At 47.2% G+C, this 27,091-nt stretch overlaps 1 protein-coding gene across 7 annotated transcripts in view; it reads right to left on the bottom strand.

Moving 5' to 3' along the window:
• The window catches only part of bcas3 (BCAS3 microtubule associated cell migration factor), a 294,364-nt gene that overhangs the window by 11,531 nt on the left and 255,742 nt on the right, over positions 1 to 27,091 (bottom strand). For all 7 annotated transcript variants that reach the window (XR_012928166.1, XR_012928167.1, XR_012928168.1 and 4 more), the window contains one exon: positions 21,715 to 21,891. Coding sequence is in view for 3 of the 7 variants with exons in the window: in XM_076035853.1 (XP_075891968.1) it covers positions 21,715 to 21,891 (177 nt within the window). In the remaining 4 variants the exon portion in view is untranslated. The remainder of the gene's footprint in view (positions 1 to 21,714; positions 21,892 to 27,091) is intronic.

Here is a 27,091-nt window from a genome sequence, read left to right as displayed (position 1 = left end):
ACATGAACGGGGGGGAGGAGAAGCGATGGGTTTAAATGGAGGCGTCCGCAGACTGGATGGCCGAACATGGATGACTTACTACGGTCAACGGGGACGGCCGTCACCAGTCTCACCACTTACTGTTGTCACCAGTGATGCTTGCGAGGCGACAGGAAATCGTTTGGGATCCTGCAAGCAGAGCCGGATTGGGATAGAAACGGTGTTGGCTAATCTGGCCAGATCGACCACTTCATGTGACTTGGCACTTCAACTGCAGCCTGTGTGTGTGTGTGTGTGTGTGTGTGTGTGTGGCAATGCTCCCATACTCAATAATTCAGCTTTGGTTAAACGGCGCAGGGTGAGGTTTTTAAAAGGATATTTCACTTTGGACCCTTTTTTTTTTTTTTTTCTTCATTTTTTCGTGTGAACTTGGGCCTCACATGAATGACCGAGAGTTTTCAAATTGCTCGTTTCGGTATTTCGTTATCAAAGATCTAGAAATAAAGTGCCATCCCCACCCCAGTTGGATTCCAAGAAGTAGTCACGGACACTTACATGTGACTCATGTCACTTTGCATCTTCAGCTCCAGCCTGCGAAACCAATCACGCCAGCTAACGAAGATTTTCGAGTCGATTTTAGCTTCGTCGACTCTCAGAAGAAGTTCTTTAGTTCGAAATGTAAATACTGCCACTACTAACAATAACTTCCATTTATATGGCGCCTTTCAAGGATCCCAAGGTCGCTTGACAAACAAACAAACAAACAAAAATAAACAACAACAAAACAAATAATGAAGGGAGTTTAACGTTAAGTTTGAAGATGAATGAATTCATAAGGCCAGGTGGGAGCTGGGTCAGTGTCCAAAGTGTTCAAAATAGCCCAAGCAGAAATGAAAAAAGTAGCAAAAAGAAAGTTTGAAAGTGAAATATTCTAAAAAAAGTCAACAACGAAAACAAAACCAAAGGTTGCCGAGTTCTGGTGAAGCTACCTTAACCCTACAGAGGTCTGGTTCAGACACAACCATGTGGCCTGAGCTTCACTCCAACAGGCCCAGCTAAGCCCAAACGCCGCCGCCCTAAAATGACCAACATCTTGACTGACGAGCCATTTAGTCCTCAAACGCTTCCACCCCCGACTAATCACAAAGTCACGACGATGCTCGGAACACCTTTCCATGAACACGGCTCACTAAAAACAGAGTCCGGCCCCGGTGCCACGAGAGGCCGTAAGAATGCGTGACGACCTCATGCTTGAACTCTGAGGGCTAAAAAAAAACACGCAGCCGGCAGCTGGTTCAATGAATCAAAACAGTCAACAGGTTGCGTGATTAAGGAACAAATGAAAAAGAAAGTAAGTGATTCATGGGCCTCACTCCGACTCTTGAGTGGGGACTTTCTCTCGCTCTTCTCTGGCCATATATTCTGGACTGCGCTCGCTCCGCGCCGGGCTTGACCGCAGCTTTTCCCAGCGGCTGCTCATTAGAGTGTGTTACAAGGGGTGCCAACAACAGGCCGGGACACTCCGGACACTCTATGTGGCCCGCTTTGAATTAGGCCTTTAATGAAAACCTTAGCAGTAACCCGGGATTTGACTGGCTACTTACTCGGAGCAGACTGACAGCCGCCTCGCCGCCCGGCACAGTATGGAACTGCTTTTACAGCCAGACCACTCATATGCATGTCAAAGGAGAGTAAGAACAGATCCTGGCTCCTTTTTTTTTTTTTTCTTTAAACCAAAGCAGCGTAAATACAAAATATGGGTGCAAGTTGTGTGACTATGGCCAAGTGTCTTCAGATGATGTAGCTGCAGATTAGCCTTGATTTTTAAAAAAAAAAAAATTTTTGTTAAGTTAGAGATACAAGCAGTGAAAAAGCATGGCACTGCTCATCATTTTTTTTCTTTAATCTTTAGTCCATTTTTACATTTAGAAAGGTCAATTCAGGAAAACTAACGCGAGCCGAAGCTTTACTATTGCAGTTCACCGAAAGGACAAATATCACAACAAGAAAACACGGGTGAAGTGAATCTTGAAGAATATTATGCCACGATTTGCATCATTTCATCAGCAATTTTCTCAATTCTCCCAAAAAAATTCCCAAAAATGCATTGAATTCTTATGGCACTCTGAGAAAATAATTCTGAGATCCAGAAAAAGCTTGTTCCACTTTAGCTGTTTTATTACATTCTGGAGGCTGGAGGCCTCCTAAAAACACAATTCTTTTAATGCAAGCCAAGTCACTGAAGTGATGCACCTGCAACAAGAGAATGTTTTAGATCCTTCATCTAGAGCACAAACTCATGGAAACAAAGGACATTTGAAGAGGAGATCCAAAATAAACTTGCTGCGCTACGTTATTTTTCTTTACATCTGCTACGAATAGGAAGGTTTTTTTTGCGTTAAAAAAAAAAAAAAAAAAAAAAAGTGCTTGAAACATCGTCTGCAAGCATGTTTGAATATTTCTCCTTACTAAGCTCTCTTGGACCAAACGGTGGACGATTGACATGTTCTAACCTGAATGCTCGGGCCTTGTCTCTCTCTCTCTCTCTCACACACACACACACACTCGCACACACTCGCACTCTGATGTCACCGGACAAGCGCGCCGCGCGGCCATTGTTACGATAGCTTGAGACAGGAGGGCTGCTCTCAGCTGAAAGAGGTTGCTGGTGTTGGTGTCCGCCGAGGAGGCTGATGGACAGCACAGCGTCAGGAGGCTGTCGCTCAGCATCACATCACACATCTGATCGGCCCGGCAGCAACGCACAAATACAGGCCAGGGAAGACGGCCGCTGAACGCCGTGTGTGTGTGTGTGTGTGTGTGTGTGTGTGTGTGTGTGTGCTGGACACAAATAAATACACGAATTATATTTATTACCAGTGCACTGCAATGTATTCATGGACTCCTACAGCTAATAGAACCTGCAGAGATCTGCAAATCAGTTCAGTATTGAAGCTGCTGACCTACTTTCGGGGCCAATGATACATCACGACTTAACAGACACACTAGACAGACACACCACTCAACATTTGTATCATATATTCTATTAGCCAGACAATCAGTGTCAGGGACAGTGATGAGTGGTGCAACTCTGACCTTATCAATGCATGAAAATATTGATTTTCCAGATACTTCATCATCTGTATTGTGCATAAAACTAACAGTGGTACAGTTTGAGCCTTCACCACAACCCTAAAACAAAAAACAAAAATATTTTACAGAAGGCAAATCTGTATTACTGGGGGAGGGGGTTGAATAAATGAAATCAATCAATCAATGCAGGTGTCCAAATGAATTTATAATGAATTATTAGAGAGCTTTATGAATGCTCAGCTGAGCATATTGTCTCATCCTGTGTGTCACCTTGGAAACGGAAGAAACACGAAAAGAACGAGAAAAGAAGAAGTCGGTCAAAAAACAAAGAGGTGAAAAAGGCCCATTTTAAAAAGGGAAATATGGAGAAGGAGAAAATAATGAATTGCTACAGCACAGGACATGAGGCAACTCACATAGCACTGTGTGTTTTTGCATCGCGAAGAAATGCAAAGCACATTTTCAGCGCAGATGTACTTGAGTCATTGTCATGACACACTATTCTTAGTGTATTTCAATCGCTGCCCTTCTGACCTGGTTGTGGAGATGTGATGCTGTTCAAAGGCGGCTATCTAATTGTAGCCACAGTGGCACAGAGCCACACACTCTGCTGGGCGCAGCATCGCTGTTATTGTAAGCACTTACGCCCGGTTTGACGTTGGGATTCTCATAATGTGCACGTCCAGCTGATGTAAAGTGTCACCAAGGGGTCAGAGGGGACAAAGTTCAGCGGGTCGGTACAAAGGGAAGGAGCCATTTGAGTGGCGCACAAAAAGTGGCCTCCGTGGCATACGGATTCATACGGGTTTGCTTTGTGCACAGTAGAAAAGCAGTTTTTTTTTTTGAAAGGGACAATTTTATCGTTCTTGGGTCTCAATAAGCAGCGGGCTTGTCCGGAAAAGGTCCGCTTTCAAATGTGACGTTAGCCCTTTCAGAGTCATGACTTCCTTTCTGCGACGCAGGGCACTCCCAGGTCAAGACTGGAGAGGTCGCGACCCCTTTACATTATGAAAACAACAACAACAACAACAAAAACGACCTCTCAATAAACCCTCGAGGAAGCATCCAGCAAAAGGACGGAAGCATAAGAAAACCAACCGACACATCACACAGGAAATAATGAGAGCGCAAGAAGTGACGTCATTGGTGCCGTCACTTCTCACACTGGGTCACAGCGAGGAGGACAACATCCACATGAGCCTGGTGAGAAATCGTGAGCAGCCTGGTGGCCAGTCGTGACCTTCAACCAGTGGGAAGATTAGAATGAGGAACGATAACAGTGGGTTTTAGATGCTCTTTAACAGCGTCCTGTAACCAGTAAGTGTTTTATATAGCTTGTAAACAACACAACTGAGTATCTGGACCACATGCGGGAGCCTTAAATACGGTTTCCTGTGTGAATGCGCCCTTGGCTGTATGGGATCCTTAGAACAAGACGCATCTCAAGGCATCTAAAATGAAATCCATCCACTTTTCTGCTTATCGCGTGTCACATGTCAATGGTGGCGATAGTGACTTCACACAAGTGAAGATATGTATTTGATTCCAGTGTAGCAAAATCCTACGGCCGCATGCTCTCAAATGCAAAAAAAAAACCCTGCTTGCGAGTCATTCAAAATAACTTTATTCATTTAGACAATAACTTTACATTACACATCGAATAATTTCCATCCAAGTGGAAAACTTTCTAAATCTGGAAAAGAAGCTTTTTGCACCCTTTTATAATGTCAGTGTAATGATATAAAGTAACTGTCGTGGTAATTATACACGAGACTGTTCATTGCATAGTTCCTACCACTGATAAGGATGTCACCCATGAACTATTTTGGCATGTTTTAATTGTAATGCAGATGTGCAAATGCTGAAAACATCTGTGATATCGTGAAGCCATTTGTGTCAAAGCAAATGTGAAGCAGCTTGTCCAGCACAAGCACACTGTTACCGCATCGCCCCAACAGTACGACCCCCATCAGCAGCTGCAATTAAACTGAAAAGAGGCTTTTGGGCCCATCTTGTGTAATTGTCCCCTCAGCCTGTGCAAGGAGGCCGCCGGGCTCTTGAGGTCAATTTCTGAACGACTCAATCCTCCTCGTCTCGCTTTCCCCCCCGTGCGGACGAAGGGCGAGAAGCCGCCGTCTCCATGGCACCGGCGCGAGGCGGAAGCTCTTCGGAAGCTCTTCGGAAGCTCGCTCAAATTGCCCTAATGTGGCGCGATCACGTTTGCCGAGCTTTCATCTCGGACACGCGGCGTCGCATGTTTCTCCCGACGCACAGCAGGTGCCCCCCCCCGGCCCCCCGCCCGCTCCCCCCCTCATCGTATCAGTTCGCATGAGTTCACGGCAGCGCTGGGCTTGCGGTCGAGCTGGTCTTCCATGGCGCGCAGGGCAGACACTTATAGCTGCTCAATTATGCACTCAGCCTCGGATGTGGGCATTGTGGCAGTTGAGTGGTTTCGATGTGTACCGTGTAACGTCGGCGTTCCCTCCTTTGATTCCTGCCAGGAACTACGGTCACATGTCACCAGGGCGTCCGCGCTCATTGCGCCACGCGGTGAACTAACGTCGTCAAACGGTAGCAGTAACACACTAAAACACCATTTGTTGTTGTTTTTTGTTTTTTTTTTATTTCAAGACGAGTTTACAATGAATTTTTGCCCTAAAATGAAGAAAAACGATAGATTTTATGAATGCATGTTCCTGAAAATGATGATGTTGTGTCTGGTTTACTGCCACTGACAGTTCTTCTCCTTTTTCTCCCCGCTATTATGTCATAATTATATGTATAATGTGGCTCACAGATGTCCCCTGGGTGCAGGGCAACGCTGGCACAGAAGATGAATAGATGGACGTGAGCCACAAAATTTAGGACACGCCATATTCATCGCAAACCACATATGGCTGTTTCTTTTTTGCCTTTACATGACTTACATGACTTCAATTATTCTGATTTACGCTAATTCGAAATATGTTAGAAGAATGCAATTCGAACAGCCTCGGTTATCTGTCCGATGTCCTACGTGCGGCGCATGCCTCCATGAGGGGGCAACTCAAGCTGCGCAGACACAGGAATAACACAATGCGTTCATAACAGGGCAGAGCAGCAAATTAATTGAAACGTGGCCCTCTGCCGAGCGGCCGCGGGCGACTCTGCGATTGTTTATCCCATGATGCGGAGGATGACCTCGGAAAATGTGATAGTCAGCTGCTTGACAGGGGCAACTTAAGCGGAGGAACATAGCTCAGCTCATTCATACAAACTGTTCCACAGTGTTTGTTTTGTGATGCTCGATTTTCTCATGCCGGGCCTGGTAAATAACTCCATTCAAGCCGACGCTTCAGATTTCACGACTGAGAATATCCATAAGGTTGAGTGAAGGCCGCATATCGCGCGGCGTTGACTTCAGCCGTGCTTTCTATCTGATTCACTGAGAAGCATCGCTTCTTCCTTTGACCTAGTGCGTCTACTCAAAAAGTCAAATTAATACCAATACAGTACTAATATCCCTGGAGGCAGTGATTCTTCTTCAAAGAGGTTGAAAACATCCCCAACCAGGTGTGTGTTCAGTCCACTGAGACGACCTCACACCACACTTCATTATTCATGGGGTTATGAGGCGATTGTTTTTACGTTGTTTTCAAGCTGTTAACCCAAGATGCTGCTTTCCAAGCCGGGATCGTCGGCAACATGCAATGACAGTGAAGTGCGTACGGACCAACCAACATTTTTGTCCTGTTCCAAATCTGCCAAAAGTGCTGAAAAGCACCAAGTTTAGAAGAAAACCAGAATCAAAGGTTTTGGGTTTAAGTGCAGGCCAGATGTGATGATTTATGGACATCCAGGGAGCTTATCTTTATTTGGATAATAGTCTACGACTGGACTACCGGAGTCCAGAACAAACAAACAAAAAAAACGAATAAATGATAAAATAAGATCCTATAAATCAGAAACAATATTTCACCATGTGTACAAGACCAACCGTTCAATCTTGCCAGTTTTAGTGAAGCTGCTTTGTTAGTTTCCTTATTTTAATGGACTGAAACAACTGCGGCTTTACCACTAAATTGTCCCCAGACTAACCTCGTGACCGGTCTGTGCTTTCAAACCGTGTAACATACTGTATACAAACGGAAGCCTGTGATTGGTGGAACGGTGTTGATGGGAAACTCTGGTGTTCTAAATAGCTGGCGCAGCTCTGCCGCCTCTCCATTATGTATCCTATCTCTTATTCATATTGCCATATTTTATTGATTTGCACAAGGCAAGCCGGGTCATGTTAGGAAACGAGTGTGTGTGTGTGTGTGTGTGTGTGTGTGTGTGTGTGTGTGTGTGGGTATTTAGTGTGTATACATGCGAGTCAGCGAGGCCGGGTGAGAGCACAATGTGTTTATACACGCGCGTTACACCTCATCTTTTACGGCGTGTGAGGACTCAAACAGCCGAGGTGTTGGCTGAGCCAGGGTACATATGTTCCCCGCGATGTTTATTTGTACGACGAGTGCGATACCGTCGGCGTTGCTGCGAGACGTGCGGCGGCGTCGGCGGAGGTTCCCCCCCTCCTGGACGTTTCTTCTATTTCCAGGGCTCAGCGCTCAGTCATCTCAGCTGACGTCACCGACAGACGGGTTCGCCCGCACGGCAGCGTTTACTCGAAGCGTCGTCGCTCAAGGAAGCCATTTGCAAAATAAACACTTCCACTCGCTTCCAGGACGCAAAGGCGAGCGCGGCGTTGCAGGTTTTCTGTGTCAATTTCTTTCTCTTTTTTTTTTTGTTGTAACGCAGCGTCGACCTATAACATAAGCAGGAAGTTGAGGTTTCAGTTTGGCCTCAGATACGATCCCGCTACATCGGTTTCAGGAAACGACAAGTGACAGTTTCAAAGCAGTCTTGAAAACGGCAACCGCTTCACAGAATCGGGCCTGACCTCACGTTTTGTTTTCTCTCTCTTTCTTGCTGGGCGGAACGCATGCTAGTGTTTCTACAGCCCTCAATGTTCTCACTTGTACTTGGTCCTATTGAACCTGACGGCAGTGGAAGCCACTCGAGACACTGCTGGGTTGACAAACAAGCTTTTAGGTGCGTTACAAACGAAACCTGAGATGAATTTGACGGCGCACAAAGTTTGAGGCTCGACACCTGGAACGCGTTCTCAGAATCTGAAATTGTGATTTCTAATTAATTCCAAATGTCGTAGCACCACATGTGAAGTGGTGGCAAATTGATTCTTCAATTTGACACAACCTCAAATTTTATCACGGAATATTTGCGGAATCTTTTTCTGTATCAGACAGACACAAACAAATTAGGGGGCGTGTCAGCGTTAACACGTTAATTGCAATCAGAATAAAACCTGACATATTTGGGCTCAGCAGGATCCATGACAGAGGTCATGTTTTAGAAATAGAAATAATACGACCAAAAAATCTAAAAGGAAATCCTTTCTTTGTGTTCATCTCATTCCTAATTAAGCCACTGTGGTAAGAATTGCTGCAGAGAAGGAAAAATCCCAGAATTTGAAAAATGCAAATCAAAATGTGATTAGCCACAGTTAACTGTGGAATTTCAGAGATTAATCGCGATAAAAAAAAAAAATGTACGGTTCGACGACCTTAACACAAATTCATTTTTTTGTTTGTTAACAACAAACAAAGCAAAAATAATTGTTGTTGCCCTGGATGCAACAGGAGGGAGTGAGTGGGTTGCGGGTGGAAAATCACTTTGTCTCAACCAAATCACATCACGCGTGTTACTGAAAAATAATTTTTTTCCCCACCATTGTACAAGCACTCGCCGTCGGTCGAGTCGAGAGGACGCGGCCCCGAGTGACGGCGTTTGCCCCGGAGGCAAATCTCTCACTTCCGGTTTGTCGGGGTCAAAGGTCAGAGCATGGGAAATGTAGGTCTGTATCCAAGGAACACGTGGGTCTTTGTCCCATGTGTCTATGACCTTCCTAGCGGGCGCTATGGCCATTCTTGTGTTTCGGTCTGTGTAGGGGGCGCTATTGAGCAGATTGATGCGGTTCTTCAATAGAAAAACTTTTTTCAGCAGTTCTGACCTGTGTGCAAAATTTGGTGATTTTTGGAGTGGCGGAGCCACAGAAGGTGGGCGGAGCCACAGAGGTTGGGCGGAGCCACAGAAGGCGGCCTGGAGGGGGACAACAAGTTGTCTCCTCTGCGCGGTTGCCGAGCGGACGGGGCGAAGTGGACGACCGCCCTCAGCCATGAGCCCATTTCTGATACTTTTCCCACAAAGTGCGTCCGCGGCTCCTCTCGCTGCTCCACGCAGCCAAAACAGACACGAGAGCCGGGCCTCAAAAAAAAAAAATAAAAGAAAAAAAAGAAACACTAGTGCTTCCCACCACTCTGGCCATCTCCTCTTTCTCTCCGCCGTCCTAATTCTCTGGCCCTGCTCTGTGCTCTCACTTGCCCTCCTTTCCTGCCAACCCTTGCAGCCGCTTGCGCGCGTGCACGTGCGCGCGCGTGCGTGCGTGCGCGCGCGCGTGTGTGTGTGTGTGTGTGTGTGCGTGCCTCCCTTGAGCGAGCCGTTAAGTGCAAGCCTCCAAAAAAACTTCACAAAAGCCCATTTACAGTTGGCTAGAGCCACCCCACCTAACCCCACCCCCCCACCCCCTCCAACCCCACACCCACCCTCCTCTCAGCAGAAAGGCACCGATACGCGGAGTGACAGGGGACGCGAGCGGACGTGCGTGTCGCCCGCAGTTGCGCTGCGCGCGCACGCCCTTCACACTTCCCCTCTGGGGCAAAACGAGGCAGAGTGGCGGAGGCTGCGCTGAGGATGAATGATACAATGATACCCAGGCCTGACTTGTCAGTGGAGCTGAGAGCGGAGGATGAGGAGGGACTGGGGGGCGGGGGAGGGGTTGAGGGGTGGGAGGAGCTAGCCGCGGCGGCGGCGGCTCTGAATGCAGGAATTATTCTTCATCGTCTCACACTGTCGCTGCACGTTACGCTCAAAGCCTCGCCCCGCCAACAACGCGGAGGGAGAGACAGACAGAGGAGGGGGAGGGGCGTGGGTGGGGTTGGGTGTTGGGTGGTGGTGCTAGTGGGGGGAGGAGTCAGGAGCTGGGGGATCGTGGGGTGGGGTAGGGGGGGGGGGGCTGAAGGGCAGATATAATGACCACACTCTGCTTTCACACACTCGCGCTCGTCCCTTCTCCCGGCGCCACGCTCTCCGGCCCCCTCGCCCTCCTCCGTCCTTTTCACTCCGTCTTTTCCACCCTCCTCCTCCTCCTCCTCCTCCTTCCACTCCTCCCTCTTCCTCCCTCTTCCTCCTTGTCCTCCGCCGCGTTTGTTCTTTCTGTCTGTCACGCCAGCGCTAGAAAAGCTTTCAGGGAGATGGTGCACTCATTTGCTCTCTCTCGCCTCTCCCTTTCTTCCTTCCTTCCTTTCTTCCTCTCGTGGCTCAGTGTGGCGGAGGCGAGGGGACGAGGCAGCCCTCTGGCGACGTCACAAAATGATTAACTAACAGTCCCGGGTTAGTCAAGTATCCAAATGCTGTGTGTTGCTGTGTGTTGGTGCGTGTTGGCGTGCGCCCGCCCCCCCCGCGCTTCAGCACTCCGGCCTGTGCATTAAGGCGGCTATTAAGATCATAGTCGCACTATCACCCTGCACAATATCCATACGTGCATGCGGGTTGCGGTATCAGCTAAAGACTTGCCACGTTTCTATCAATAGGAGCGTTAAGGCGGTGAGTGGCTTGAGTGAGTGAGTGCTCGGGGAAGTTCTCGGCTGTGTCCGAAATCACTCACTTGTTCCTGACTCCGTGTTTCCTGTATGGGGAATTCTATGTAGCCACGTACTGCGTATAGTGCGCTTAGCTAAGACGCAACTATTGGCGCCGTTAATTGCGGTCACATTTATCCAAATCTCCCGTTGGCAGGTTGTAATAAATGAATGAATAATTGAATATATTAATGACACTAACTGTTTGGGGTCACATGTCTCATTTCTGCATTGAACTGCATTATCACCGGTTTTATGAAATGATTATCTTGAATATTCTGAACAAAGATCAGTCAAGATTTTACTGAACGAGTGTGGAAACATTTGATTGTTTATTGAAAACCGTTTCCAAAGTCCAATTAAAAGTGAATAGAATTCCAAGTGTGCACAATTCTGTGTGAACACACTGGACGTGGTTTTAAGAAGCCGAAAATACACACAACCAAGTGTGATCATAATACAAAGCTTTGTTTAAGAAATGTTTTTCATAGCAATTTTGAAGCATTCTCTAAAATCACACTCAAGGCAACAACTGCCAAAGCCATCCCATAATGTGCTTTAGCACATCCTGATTTTTGTGCACTAGTAATGTTCTTAGAACAATCCGGAAGATTTTTTTTCATGAAGATGGTAATAACGGAGTTCAATGCAGAAATGAGTCAGTGACCAAAACTCCTGCACAATGAATGATTGGACATATTGCTGGGTTGGTGACCATCGGCCGTACACTACTTTTAGTGATGCATTGTGGGATACATTGAGCGCACTATATAGTGAAGACCTATGTTCACTCAGGATTCGCACACCACCACAAAACGGCGTAGCCTCGAAGTAGTGCACTGTCGCAGTGAGTAGGCGTATTTCGGACACAGCCATACTTTCACGTGGCCTGTCTGTTCCACTGTATGACCAGGCAGCTTTCCGGATGCACTGACAGGACCTGGAGTCCATGACAAACTACACTGGTATGTTGAGAACCTGAACTTTTGAGAAACAAATCGCGAAAGCCAGAAGCAGATGCGGTCAGACACTGTAACGTCTCCTCTTTGAGCCCCACCGGCTGACCCTCACTCGTCGACAGCCCGTAAATTCATGTCTACCTGTTGGAGTAAAAACCACAGGGGCTGAAAGAAAAGCCACTCGAGCAAAACTCAAGGTGAAATGTGTGTGTGTGTGTGTGTGGCGCGTAAGGTGCTTGCTCAGACAGAGACTAGAGGATATTCAAAGTGAACACAACAAGAAAATTGTGTGTCGGCACTTTAACAGTGACAATCCCCAAAAGTCAAAATACAAAACAATATTTCTTGTTGGACTTTTGAGCTTCCTGATTGGAGTCTGCCAAGGAACTTGGCACTTCACAAGGAAGACGACAAGCAGTAAAGCTGCCGTAGAAGCTGCTGAGTAACTGAAAATGACCAAAGCAGGAAAACGCTTATTGTCAATTTGGTACATGTGACATTTAAACGATGACTGAGTCTGTTTGCCCAACTTAAAACGCTACATTTTAGATAATACAATGTAGTGAAAGGTAATGCTCAATCATTACTTTACACACTTTCATGTTTAACAGTCACATCTTACGATACGTTTGACGATGGATCTGGACAATTAGGTGCTATGGTGTTGGTCCTCCGACCCATGAGGACCTCCCGATATCAACCTCTTCAGTAGTGAAGCCACTCACGTTATCAGAATCTGCGTGAAAATGGTTTTCACCACAGAATATAAGAGACTTTTTTTTTGTAGGGACAAATTTTTGGAAGGGTGTGTTTGTGTTTGCATGTGTGGCACATGGAGATGCTAACCATCTGTGTTTCGGCGCAGAACGACACGGATTGGAAAAGAGCTTGCGGAAACCACAACCGAACTCGCCTCTGGCCAGCTGAGCTATTTCAAGTTCGGGGCAACCGACTCCGAACGTGATCCACATCAAACAACGAGCATATGTTGGCAGGGAACTTATGGACAGGCTGCCGAAATGACTGACGAGGCAACCTTGACATTCTCAGTGACGCCTCTTTCACCGTGGTTTTGCGCGACGGCCGCGGTAGGGTTGTGCGCTCATGGCCTCCGTGGACTTGGATGTACGGGCGAACTGGCGGCCGGGTTCGCGTTGGTCGAGCGTGCCGTAATGGGTCCTGCGGCGAGGTGAAGCCAGCAGACGTCGGCTCTGATTGATAGCAACAGGAGGACCTCCGAGTCTGAACACCCCGTCGCCCGCCGCTGCTTTGTTGCTCTAGCGATAGGTATCAGAGAACTAAAACAAGGCTGAATAGCGAAAGGGAGCAGGCGCTCGGAGAGGATAATAGCACAACTCTGTGTGAATGGAGTGTGCGGCCAATTCAAATACAGGATGTATTGTGCGACCCATTAAGTCGGCCAGCTGTCTGAACAAGCGTGCAGTCTAGGCCCCGTGTTTCCTTTAACGGACCAATTAATGAAGTTTTCTATGGAGTCGTTTATATGAATGTAAAACTCTAAAGGGCCCATTCAATGTAGGTTTGCGATCGAAAAATGTATTTTCTTTCGTGGCTAGCCGCGAGCTCAATGACACAAATCTGCTGTTTTATTATAAAGTGATGAAAGAAGCTAATTGGCCCATGTTGAAAGCTTACTTTGAGCTACTGCAGTGGTCGTTTTTTTTTTTCCTTCTCCATGCGCATTCCGTCTCAGCTCAGCTGATTGCAGCAAAACCTTCAGTCTGAATGCAGATGCGTTCCTTTTTCCATCACAGAATGGTTTTCGATCAGTTCGGTGTTCTTGCGTAGCGGATTGGTGCACACGAGGACAAAGAAGTCCTTCTTTACAGTGGCAAATGCATCTGAAAATAAGTTTTATGTGCTCCCTCCCTTTTCCCTAAACAAACACAAAAGCCGACTGTTTTTTTTGCCGCGACACCACTCTGTACTTTTGCATTTCCAGGAAAGCTCTCGGTGAAAAAAAAGACTGTGCTTTCATTTCAGATAACCAGGCGCGTCTGTGTGCGGGTTGTAAACACTTGTCCAAATTAGTCGAGCAGCGTGCCTGTGATTATTCTGCTTGTTAAAGATGCAGACCGATGCTCATTTTAACCACTGCGATTGCCAACATAAAGTCTAGGCTGTGAGTGTGTATTGCTCAAAAACACAATCACAAAAATCCAAGCTGTTTTCCTTTATTTTCCCCCACAGCAGCTGTGAAATCACAGGTCTATAGCAGTCACGCCATGGTGCAATGAATCATTCTGCACTTTTGGGTGTGATTGGTCTGGGTAATGAAAACTGATGAAGAGTAGCTAGTTTGGGGGCTTTTAACAGGTGAGCCTTTCTTACTCTGCCTCTCACTGTTTCCAAGTTGTCTGGACGCCAAAACAGTGCACACGCTCCTTTTTTTTTTCACAGCTGCAAACATTTGCAATAATGTCAAAAGGGCTATTCAGATTCGAAATGGCGCAAAAAGAGCAAACTGTGAAAAAAACTACTCTTCCGAGTTTTGATGATGACACGCACTCCAAATACACTGCATCATCAGAACTTATCCGTATCTAAGAGGGCATTACAAACACCTCGTGGCGTGACTGGCAGCCTCAATCGTTGCGTGTCGAAGACAGCGCGACGAGACTGCGAGGCACCTCAAGGTATTAAGACACGTTATGGCTGTAGGTTTAATAGCTGATGTGAATCAGAGACAGCCACTCCACAAACAGGCCCTTTGTGCACTTAGGTCGGATGGAGTAGAATCCAAACATTTCTGTTCAAAGAAAATTCATTGGCCATAATATCAATAAATTGTCAAAGTGATACTTTTAACAAGTCGAGAGTACTATTGCTAAAAACAGTCAAAGTGTTTCACGTTCTGGGGTGAAGAACCTCATCACTTACAGCGTTTGGATCACTCCCAAAGAGGTTTAGCATTGAAAATAACAGTTTCACGAAGAAAAAAAAAAAAAAAACTCCAGTAGGTTTTAAATACAAACTGCAGATTTTGGCCGTCTGCATAAAAAAAAAAAAAATAAGTCGATGAACCAATTACTGCCCGCTGGGACGTCAGAGCCATTACAGCGTTGCAGGAATGAGTAACAGTAATGACTGATGTATTGCATTTTTCCAGTCAGGAGCCCAACGCTAGGCTAGCTAGATGCGTACGGTAGATTACTCACTCTCAGCTGTTGCCAGTGGCATTAAAACAATAAAGCATTATATCAGATAGGTTATGGCAATATGCAGTGCATATTCATCAAATGGAAAAAGAGCACTTGTTCCAAATGGGAAAATAGCCTGCTATTAAGGCCCAGAGCTGTCTGCTGCAGCGGGGCCTATTGATTAGTAAATGGGCTTGAGAGAGAGGGGAAAGCAGACAGCAGCGTTCTCTTCAAGATTTGGCCTTTCACACAGAGTGTTTAAACTGTTCGTGCTTACCGATATTTGCATCTCCACGTGGACGTGCGCGTACGCGGCGCTGCGTTCGAGAGGAACCCATCCATCCACGCCGGCACGTTTACACGTATGTGAAAGGTATAAGCCCGCACACGCACATTGCTGACACGTTCGCAGTAATCAAGCGCATGTACACACGTTTACATTAGCAGCTTAAATATCAACAACAGTGAAGTGGTTCACACGCAAACAGACGCGCAAACACATTAGCCTAGGCGTGCTAGCGGGACAGCCGGCATACACAATACACACACACACGCACACGCACGCACACACACACACACACACACAGAAAGAGGATCAGCTCCAAACATTTTTGGTGGTGACTAAACTCCACCAAATATTTGTGTTGGCTGTTGGAATTGAGACATCCAGCAGAGCAAAGCAAGGCCTCTCTTGGCATTTTCACATTGTTAGTGCTATTATGATAACTGTTGTCACTACTTTCTTTAAGGTAGAATCCAACAAACCGAGCTGGTTGGGACCCTGTAGTTGTGGGTGGTCTGTTGCACCCTTAACTCATTCATCAAGTGAACGCTACCAAACACAGGGGGGGGAAAAAAACAACACAATTCGGGCACTGTTCGCACCAGGAGTACAGAATATTAGCTGAATAACATTAACCAGCCTCGTTTCCCAGAACTGTGACGGTACTGTGAGTCACAGATAGCTCTAGAGATAGAGTGGAGAGTCCATGTAAGAATGGTTGCACATTCCATCGAAACGCCACCAGCATACTGATGTTGACCCAACTTCCTTAGAAATTAGTCAAATTTTCAGATGTGATAATGTGCACAGGCTTTTCGCAGTATATCAGAGGCAAACGATTGATTTTCCATACGGAAAAACAAAAGCAATGAGGTGAAATCATTTTGGCTTTTCAAATTCTGCAGCAATGACAACAATTTTCAAAGACCAATAATGTTCCAATGATTCATTTCGAACTGCGAATTGACAGCCATAAAAAGAATAACCTCATAGATATCACTGAGAATTCAGAATGACTTGAGACTCCTTTAAGATTATTGGGAGGTTAATGGGAATGAAAGCACTGCCAAAGCTTGATGAAGATGCGTTTACTTTTTATTTCCAGTTTTTCTTCTTTGCTTTGACAGTCGGCTTTCACATTCATATCTGCTTTGCCACAATTGCTGGAATTGATTGATATGATTTTTTTTTTTTCAGTTGTATATACCAACCCCACCCCCGCCAGAATTAGAAAAGCGGAGAATACGACTAAAAACCACGTATCCATCTGCTGGCTATCCGATTAACTTTCCATCAATCTGATTCTAGTTCGGACGGACGGGGGTTAAAGAGGGAAGCCGGACGCTGGCGTCCATTAGGTCTCTTTCCTCGGAAAGGTCCACTGACGCACGGTGACACGGTGCACTCAGCACCGAGGGGAAGAAAAGAAAAGTGAAAAGAAAAAAAGAGAGAAAAAAAACAACCCCCAGTGCACAGTCATATTGTGAGATGACATGATGCGAGTAAACGGACATAGAAAGCCTCATTGTTCCCCTGGAGCTGGAGCGGCTCTGGGCTGAGATGCACCGGGTCGCTCGGCTCCGTTCTCCATATGGCTTCAATGGAATTTATGTTGGGCAGCCACCAATAAGCCAAACCTTGTTAGCAACATTATATCATTGAAGCCAAATCTAATTTCGGCCCCAGTGTGTTTTAATCGTCGGCGACTCTCCCCCTTGCTCTCGCGCTCTCTCTCTCTCTTACTCCCTCTCTCTCCTCCCTCTCTCTCTCCATCTGTCACTCTGTCCATCTCTCTATGTGAGTGTCACCTGCCCTCTGAGCTGGCGACGCTGGGTCTCGGCCTTGGCGTGAGAGCCCCGTTGCCCTGACTGGAGCCTTTGTTTTCCTCGGCAAATCTGTGAGAGTGTGTGTGAGCGTGTGTGTGTGAGCGTGTGTGTGTGTGAGCGTGTGTGTGTGTGTGTGTGTGTGTGTGTGTGTGCTGAAGGAGAATGTCAGAGTTGTTGATTTGTTACATCAGTAAGCATTCCTGAGACCCTCAGAGTGTGCCGAGTGGACAAACACGGCGGAAGAAGAATGTCTTTTTTTTTTTCTTTTCCTACCCCGTCCCCTCCACACGTCACTACGTTTCCATCTTGTTTCCTCGATGTTCATTAAAATCCAACAGGAAAACTGGACAAAAGAAGCGCGGATTGGAAACCATGGGATGCTGGGCACCGATTGGAGGGTTTTAATGGTTTGGAGAGAGAATAAATCCATCATTTCTAAACAGAAATAAGTTAGGGGTGCGTGTGATCAGGTACGGCGATGGTGTGTGTGTGCGTGCGTGCGTGCGTGCGTGCGTGCGTGTGTGTGTGTCAGGCTCAGCTCAAGGTTTTATGCCGGCTGCTTCGCTCTGTTGTCCGTTTCCTTAGCGAAGGGGCTAAAGCTCCCAGCAAACAGTGACACTGAGCAAGATACCATCTGCCTCTGCCCATCTCAGTCTCACGCTAGCACACACACACACACACACACACACACACACACGGGGACGAGGAGAGCCTCTAAAAACACCCATGCGCAGGCCGACTCTCTCTGCTCCGCTGAAAGTGTGCATATTTGAGGACGGCCCCGGCAACTGTAAATAATTCACCGGATTCGCAAACTGGCCGTCTCTCGCTGCAACCCAGGGGGGAAGTTTATCATGTGTGGCTCGCATGTGGATGGGAAGACATGTCAAGTGCCGCCTCGTTCCAGTCAGAAAGCCACAGGAAATAGGATCTTCAAAGTCAGCGCCACAGAGAGATGTTTTTAACATTAAGCTTCGCAGCGCCGCAGAAGAACGCCGCAGTAAATCAAAACAAATGACTAAATGTAACGCCTGCTGGCCCAGAATAACTTACTGTGCGAACTCCAGACTGACTTTGATTGGGCTCTCACATCTCGGCCTCTCGTCAGTCTTCATTTCATACGTATTTATTCTTTTTTTTTAAAGGTTTGTTGTTGAGCGACAAATGGAGCTCAGGTCAGTTTTTGGAGCAGAAAGAACCCCAGCGACAACTTGAACGCAACTATATCATTTATATTGCATGAAAAGATTTCTCATGCAATTTACACTCAGTGGCCACTTTATTAGGTAGGACGTTCAGTAGCTGGTTGGCACAAACAGCTAATCGGCCAGTCAGATGGCAGCGACTCGAACAGAAGACGTGGTGAAGACAGCTAGCTGAGCTCCAAAGCTTTGCATCAGAGTGAGGAAGAAAGGGGGGGGGGGATTTCAGTGACTTTTGAACACAGCACGGCGGTTTGGTGCCAGACGCGCTCCACTGAGACTGCTCATCCACTGGGATTTTCACTCGCAACCGTCTCCGGGGTTTGCAGAGAAGGGTTCCCAGAAGAGAAAACACCCAGCGAGCTGCGTGGACAAAAATCATCTGACATCAGGGGTCAAAGGTCAGAATAGGCAAAGACCACGGAGAGGCGAGGATGATTGAAGTAACCACCGGTTGCAGCCAGGGCACGAGCAGGGTACAATAGTCAGCCTCCGTCTTCAGAGGTCATTTTCCACGGGTTGGTCAGTTGATGAGCACTTCTTCAGTTTTGTGCTTTGCACTCCCAAAAAGACGACGATGTCATATAAGATTATGAGATTATTCCGATGCAAAAATTGGCGTACGTGTATTGTTCACATGCAACAGCGGAACCATAACTGTGTGGAAAATAAAGACGCTGGTGCCACGGGTCATAGAGACACTTGTTGTGTTGTGTTGTTCAGTTGGAGAGCCTTCTCTTAAAGAGACTCCTGTCAGCGGTTTTCAGCCGGGCTCCTCTTTACACGCCGCAAATAGTTTTTAGCGACAATTTCGGGTTAAGAAACAACAACAACAACAACAACAACAACAGGATTTTCTCATCAAAAATAAATAAATATATAAATAAATAAATAAACAAAAGTCAGTAAAGTAAATGAGAATAATAACATGTGGCCGTGCTGCTTCCAGGGGACACGGGAGTGTTTTCCTCCACACTGCGGCGCAGAAGTGCAGTGATATTAGATTAGCCTGCCGGGACTGAAGCCTCTCTGTCCCACTGAATGGACGGAGGAACCAGCGAGTCCATCACGTTCTCCGTGTGGGACCGCGTCCTCGGCGCGACTGAAGGCGCAGGAGTGCGTGTGTGTGTGTGTGTGTGTGTGTCACGGGTGTATTTTGATGTAATGCGATCAGTAATGAATTTTGTGTTGCATTAAAGGGGCGGCGGAGGGGGAGGGGAGGGGGGGGGGCAGGAACAGGAGGCGACTGACTACTAGTGTCCGTGCGTCTCCTACATCTAATCTAATGAGGCGGCGTGGGCTGGACGGGAGGTGGGGGGGGCTTGGGGGGGTCGGTAAAAAAGACTGATGAGGAGAGAGAGGGAGAGCGCGAGATGGGAAGAGAGGGAGGGGGGGGGGACAAATAAGGTTAAGACAGAGAGGAGGAAGAGGAGGGGGGGTTTGGGGGGGGGCATGGACGTGGCTGGAGATGGTCAAGGCAGGGGTGGGTGGGGGGGGGGGGCCTCGTCGATGCTAAACCCATTAGCCTCCCCCCCAACCCCTCCCCCGCCCCTACCGCAACACCCTGCAACCCCCCCTCCCCCTCCCGGACACAATCAAAGGAACTCTTGTTCATATGGGGGTGGGTGGGGGTGGCGGGGGAGGATTGGGGTGGGGGGGGAGGGGAGGGTCACTGCCGCTTCCTAAACGAGTTAACCATTTGGACCGTCAGGGCCAAAGGCATGTCTGCTGCGTATGAGCGGCAAAACAGCATGCAAATGTACGGACGCTTGCACACACACACACACACACACACACACACACACACACACACACACACACACATGCGCGCTGAAAGCCTCGACGTCAGGCTAAGGCATGTGCTGAAGTGGCAAAATGTGCAGAAAACACACACACGCACACACACACGCACGCACACACGCACGCACACACACACACACACACACACTCCAGACAGCCAGACCATCCTGGTAGCGGTGGCCTCATCCATCAGCAGCAGCAGCGCCAGGCTGGCCAACGACAGGGCGAGGAAGTGGCGCTGCCTACCAGGACACTCAGGTGGACTCAGCACATGCAATTACATTCATCAAACATTCAAACAAAAGCCAGGGACGGCGGATCGCGGCCGGTAGTTTGATTCCCCATTCATTGATCCAACGATACGCAAAGCCTTTTTTTTTTGGGGCGGGGGGGTTGTTGGTTTATTGTGTTTTCAGGATGTGTGTTGCACGTCTTTAACACCAGCAAAGACAACAATTCTGCAACACATCTGATAAATGAATCTCCTGATTTTGCTGGATAGGGTTTTTTTTTTTTGTAAGGTGTGGTTGCAATTACGGTTCCTTCAACTTTATGGCTCAATTCAGTATAGGGATGATTGTGTATGCATTTTATTGGCAAGGTAAAAAGGCATGGAGAAACACAGCAGTGTAGGAATGTGGAAGTGTTTCCTGTTTCACGACTGAACAATTCCTGGCTATTTTCTCTGTCTACTCTGTGTCACATGAACATCACAGGAAGTTTTCAAATTGTTTGCTTTATTATTTAGATATGAGCCAAGTGTCCTTCCATCCACACCGCACACACCACAATTCAGCTTCAACCTTTTTCCATTTGAGTCGCCTTTAAAAAACGTCCGTCCAGAGCTTGACAGATAAAGTTCTATTTAATTTCACAAAGTTAATAATATGACAATACTTGTTGTCCCAGGGTGGTTGTGTGTGAAGCATATCACTAGCAAAACCAAACAGCTCCAGCACTATTGAAAATCTAAAACCATACAACTATGTTGACTTGCGCTGTAAGAAGTTCATTGTCTAGAATGTAAATACTGCAAGCTGGCAATGCACTAACTTCTCCAAATGGAAGGATTTTATCAAGTGATGGACGAACGTGTTAAAAAAGTGAGTCTAATACGTGGCGTGTGAAGTTGAATGGGTGTGTATGTGGAAATGTTTAAACTGATTATACCTTGATAACAAAGCAGGCATATTGAAAACTGTCAGCGGTGTTGACGTGAGCCTACATGGGACAGTTTGAGTCTGGAAAATGCCTTTAAACTGTTGGACAGGCAGGCGACCGTGCTGTGACTGTATGGAAGGAACCATGTGTTGATTTGACCAAATGCACCAATGGACAGTACAGTGGTTGTTTTGAAATGATGAGAGGAGCGGTGCTGACATAACGTGAGTGTTATGTGAGCTCTGGTCACGTGTTATAACTGGCTCATACACTACACCATTCTTATCCAGGTCGGATGCTCTTCATCTCTAACAACTGGTGTGCAAATCTCAGTATAGACAATGAGATGATGTACGTTCATTGAACTTAAAAGGATTTAAAAGTGGTGTGTTTTTTCTTTTTTTTTTTTGTTCAGGCCGCCCTGGGATTGCGAGCTATTTTTCCTCTAGGCGTCCGCTAGCACTTGGATTCATGTACTTTGGTATTAGCTCGCTCTCTGCTCCCCACTGACCTGTAGCTGATCCAACTATGTCCCTGGACGGGGACTCGGACATGGCGTCGGCCAGTCTCTCTCGAAGGCCTTCGTCACTGGTGTCTGCAGAACCAACAATGTGCCTCGGGACGCCGAAGCTTTCTGGCCAGCTGCCGCACACTTCCAGCAGGGTCACGCCGCGTCCGTCAAAGGGACCTGCAAGCAGGAGCGATTGTTAATTGAAAGTGTGCCAGTGCAAATACATCAATACAGCGGGAGGATACAGTTGTCTGAAAAGTTGACGTTGCTTGAAAGGATTTATTTTCTGCAGTGTTTGCACATGGTAAAAAAAAAAAAGCAGAGCTTTTTTCGGTGGGGGTTGAGCAGATCTCCACGTGTGTGTGTGTGTGTGTGTGTGTGTGTGTGTGTGTGTGTGTGTGTGTGTCAGCGAGACGTCTAAATGACATCACGTTAAAGCGCACATTTCTTTAGGCAACCTCTCTGGTTTGCTTTTAGCAAATATTATGCATGTCTTCCGTCTTGTTGCGACACGTGTTGCCTTGAAAGTGAAAACAATGTTCAACATTTCAAGCTTCAGATTGTTGTGTGTGCGGGGGCGGGGCGTAGGAACAACATGAGCACGGAGCTGCTAGCGGTAGCGGTGAAAAGTGTTAGCGGTGGCGAGGAGCTGGTGGTTAAATGAACTGGCGACATGCGAGTTCTGGTGGCATCCGGCAGGTTGCTCAGCAGTACGACGCACGCACGCACGCACACACACACACACACACACGCACACGCACGCACGCACGCACACGCACACACCGCAAACAACTTGTAAGCAAAACACAATCTTCATGCCTGTCAAAGCGAATCTGCACAGACCTACACTGCACCTTAATCTGTTCTCCTTTCTGTCTGCTGTAATTTTGGCAATCAGAGAGATCTTGTGCTTTGGAGCCAGAGAGTCTGCAACCTGCTTCAGTGTGCGCGCGCGCGCGTGCGTGCGTGCCCGTGGCCTGTGTGTGTGTGTGTGTGTGTATGCTCGCGCATGCCTGTGTGTTACAGGGCAGCCAAGCAAACAGGCATGCAGACGCTAAAGCAAACTGGTTTATTCTATTAGCGTGTTAATTTGGCGTGGTCGCCGTGCCTGCCAAGCGCTCAGAGGTGGTAGAGGGAGAAGCGGGACGATTAGCCGGCGATGTTCGCAGCGGAATGCTACCGTTACGGCTCACGCTGGAAGGAAGAAGAGAGAGAAAAAAAAAAAAAGCAGCTAGGAAAACACATGACCTCACGGCTCCAGTTTCCGCTTATCGCTGTTTCATCGTTTCGATCCCACATGTCAGCATCTCCCCTCCTTGTTTACGCCCAGACAGTGGCGCGGCGGAAGTGACTTGAATCGGAATGGCGCAGGCAAACAACTTTTGTAAACACCGCTCGGGGCCCTTCCACTGCGAGACGCCCCCGGGGGTCAACAGGGGGGCAACACATGTGAATCGAATCCACGAGGAAACACTCAAGACGCCCGTAGGAATTCATTGGCGGACAGATAAATGCGCGATGGATCTGTAAGGAACTCTTTGTTGTGGCGTTGCCGAGTGCGTAACTATTTAGAAATCCCTGACATGTTGGGGTTAGCCGGGTTTGCAAACCGCTGTGTCGTCACACCGCCAGCCTTCCGACCCGAGCCTCAGCTTTGAAAGTGCAGAACTTTCAGAGGGTTGTGTCGGGAGGTGCGATGAGAACACGATGTGCGGTGGAAAGGTCACGTGACTTACTGATCACAGATGCCAGACAATACACTCAAACAACGGCACAATCCATGGGAAATATCTACTATTATCGACTACTATTTCAGGATAGATTTTAATTCCCTGTGAGTAGGAAAACATAAAACAAGTACTTTTAAATGACCTTGATATTTTTCAGTGGAAAAGTCTTATTTATTGGAAAGTACGGATTCACAGAGGCGGAAAAGGAATCGTCATCTTGTACTGACGTATAATTATGGATACTCGTGTAAAAATACTCTGTTGAAGTAAAGTGAGAAAGTACAGGTTCTGAAATGTACTTTTATTTTCCACATTTTTATTTTTCCAACATTATTTCTGACAACTATAATTATATTAATTATTGAATCTTTTCAAGACTTTTAAACACAAAAGTGACAAGCATGTTTTTCCAATTTTCTTTGGGTTATGAAAAGCGCGATATAAATCCAAGTTATTATTATTATTATTATTATTATTATTATTATTAGTAGTAGTATTATTGAAAAGCAGAAAGTACAGATATTTTTTGTACAAATGCGAGGAGTAAAAGTAACAAGTTGCCAGAAAAAGAAATATAAAGTAAATATACCTGAAAAATCTACTGAAGTACAGTAACAAAGTACTTGTACTTCATTAACTACCACCTCTGACGATTGATCAGAGCTTCTGCAGTTTTGGGCGTCGCCACCTTGTGACCTTGAAGAATCTTAAACCGTCGCCAAACCGCTGCTTTAAAAGAGCACTTTTGATCCCAAACTCGGTGACCTTAATACTCCGGCCATCCAAAGTAAACTTTCACATGCCTTCTTAATCGGCCTAACGTTGACGGCCCGACATGTTTTTGTGATGTAACTTATTCTTGCGCCAACGGTTTGTTACTTTACAAAGGCTCATTCACAGTCTTGTGCAGGTAGTTTGGCAGTATAATGGTTTTACCAGAGGTCACTGAAGAGAGGAGAGTGTGTGTGTGTGTGTGTGTGTGTGTGTGTGTGTGTGTGTGTGTGTGTGTGGGGGGGGTGTTCTTGTCTTCAGACTTCACTGGAACACGACGAGAGCCGTTCAATTGAAGAATCACTGCAAAATGAAAAACGCTGAATACAGAAACACGTGAGAGGGAAGCAGGAAGCCTCGGCCTCGCAGTCACTTTATGTGTTGCGCCTGTGTCTCGCATACTGCACACATGCGCGCACAGGAATGCTGCTGGAGTGGTCTTGTGGGTATCAGTGAAACCCCAGTGAGAAGACACACAGGACGACATCAAAGGAAAAAGTGAAGGACCAGGACAGAAAAGATCCTCTTTTCCTGGAAAAGACGAGCGGCCATGTGCGCCGTCTGTGTCTGGGTGAGTGTCTGTGTTTGCACTCTGCGAGCGCAGGAAGCGCACATGGACATGAGTTTTTGAGGCTGGCGGAGGCAGAGGCAACAGGACAAATGTGTGGAAGTATTTCGATTGTGGCTCGAGTGAAAAAAACATCAATTATGAATTGAATCTCGCCGGGTCTGCCTGCCCACCTGCCCGCCTGCCCGCCTGGCCAGTTTGTGCTCCAAGCTCTCTCATCCTACCGGTGGAAAGCTTTGAAGAGGTCCCTTTTTGATGAAATTTTAAAATATGTAGGCAGGTTAAACCTCTGCCAAAAGGTCGGCTGTGGGTTTTAGCGGGTTGCGCCTTTAATAGCAAAGGGCCACACTTCACTCTCTAACACTAAGCTGTCTTGTCCAGATGGGCTTTGAATGCTACACAATTTCATTTTCACTACACACACACACACACACACACACACGCACGCGCACACACACACACACACACACACACACACACACACACACACACACACACACACACACACACACACACACGCGCATATCCTGTTCTTCAGCATTAAATCAAAAACTGTGCAGAACATAACATTAAATCACCTCTCGGGCCAAACACAGGGGTCGCTCACCAAAACACACGCAAGGAAAAACACCACACACACTGACAAAGCTAAAGAGGAAGCCGTCAGGGAAAAAAAAATCAATCCAAAACACACACACACACACACACACACACACACACACGGCTGGCTTCTGAAGTGAAGTTTATCAGGAAGCAAAGCCACTGTGTTTGAACGAGAGAGCATGTGTGTGTGTGTGTGTGTGTGTGTGTGTGTGTGTGTGTGTGTGTGTGCATTGGGGGTGGGGTCGGGGTCTGTCAGCGTTATCACAGCAGGGAGCGTGGAGGCCCGTGCAGCCTTTCGCCCCAGCATTAGCACCTGTCACTGGGCTCGGAGAGGAGCTGAGATCTGCCAGGCCCTTGAGGTGCACGCACACACTTGCACCTACACACGCACACAAACACACGTGTGAACACACGCACGCGCGCGCACAAACACGGTAGTCTGCTCCCCGAAAAGCCGGTGAGCCGGGCAGATCAAAGGTTTTGACAGCGGTGGCTTTCCTGGATGATAAGAGCTTGGCAGGAGGTTAGGAAGGGCTTTAGGTTTATCAGACCCGGCTTTGACCAATATGGGTATTTGAAGGCCGCCACTGATAGCCTTAAACGGGAAAAAAAAAGAACCTGCCGGTGTTACGGGGACGTGTTGATTTTAGCCGGCCAACAATCACTTGCTGTTCGGTGAACTGCGTGAGTCAATTCATTCATTGATCCATTCGTAGGAGGTTCTGTTTTTCCACTGAGCGGAGGACTGCGAAGCTCAGTTGAAAATCTCACCGCGGAAGTGGTGGCGAATGTGTCTGAGTGTTTGCCGCTGTCTTCATTATATGTCGCTGCTGGGTGTCGATGCTGAACCAGGTGAGCTGCCATTGAAGAGAAGTACGATTTGTAAATAGTTTCACTCCGGTGGAGGACAGGCCGATCCAAATGTCAATCGATCGGAGAGTCAGTATGGGCACCGGATTGATATTTGACTGGACTGGAAGCTACATGTTCCTCTGCTCGGCATCTCTAAAAACTGAGTTCATCAATGATATGTCCTCACAAGAATATACAGCAAAAGGCTGCACATGCTGACAATTCACCGTCTTCGGAATTCGGCACCGCAAGGACTGGCCTGTGTCACACCTGCAGACTCGCCTGTTCTCTCTGGAAAGTCTTTTCGTTTGTGTCTGTGTGTGTCTGTGAAGGGCGGGGCCATCTCCTCTTGCAATCCTGGAACTGCAACTTATCCCCCCCATGTCCTCGAGACCGAGCGCCAAACATTTCCCAATCACTAGCCTTAAAAATGCTTCTGGCCATTTCAACACTTTTATTCCAGACGTGGTGCACCACATTTCAACTTTTCCTCATAAAAAAAAAAAAAACTTGAAGTGAAGCTGCGCAGCACCACATAACTGATTCGTCGCGCTTGCAACACGAAGCGGATTTTGACTCCTGACACCCATCAAGTCATCTCGCGGGACAGAACAATGCCCGCATTATTTCCATGCGACACACAGGCACATGGCCACTGATCTTACGCTGTTAGCACTTTTTGACGGCAAAGGCGAAATGGAGAAAGCGAGCGCCGTACCAACACACACACACACACACACACACATACACACACACACACACACACACACACACACACACACACACACACACAGGTATAATGTTATGATCCTTCAAGTCTCTGTTTCTGGGTTACCTGTGCATTTAAGATGTT

The sequence above is a fragment of the Nelusetta ayraudi genome, unplaced genomic scaffold (genome assembly GCF_046127955.1).
Source record: "Nelusetta ayraudi isolate G7.1 ecotype Tasmania unplaced genomic scaffold, CSIRO-AGI_Nayr_v1 ptg000048l, whole genome shotgun sequence".
Classification (NCBI taxonomy): Eukaryota; Metazoa; Chordata; class Actinopteri; order Tetraodontiformes; family Monacanthidae; genus Nelusetta; species Nelusetta ayraudi.
This window is presented reverse-complemented; position numbering and strand designations above follow the sequence as displayed.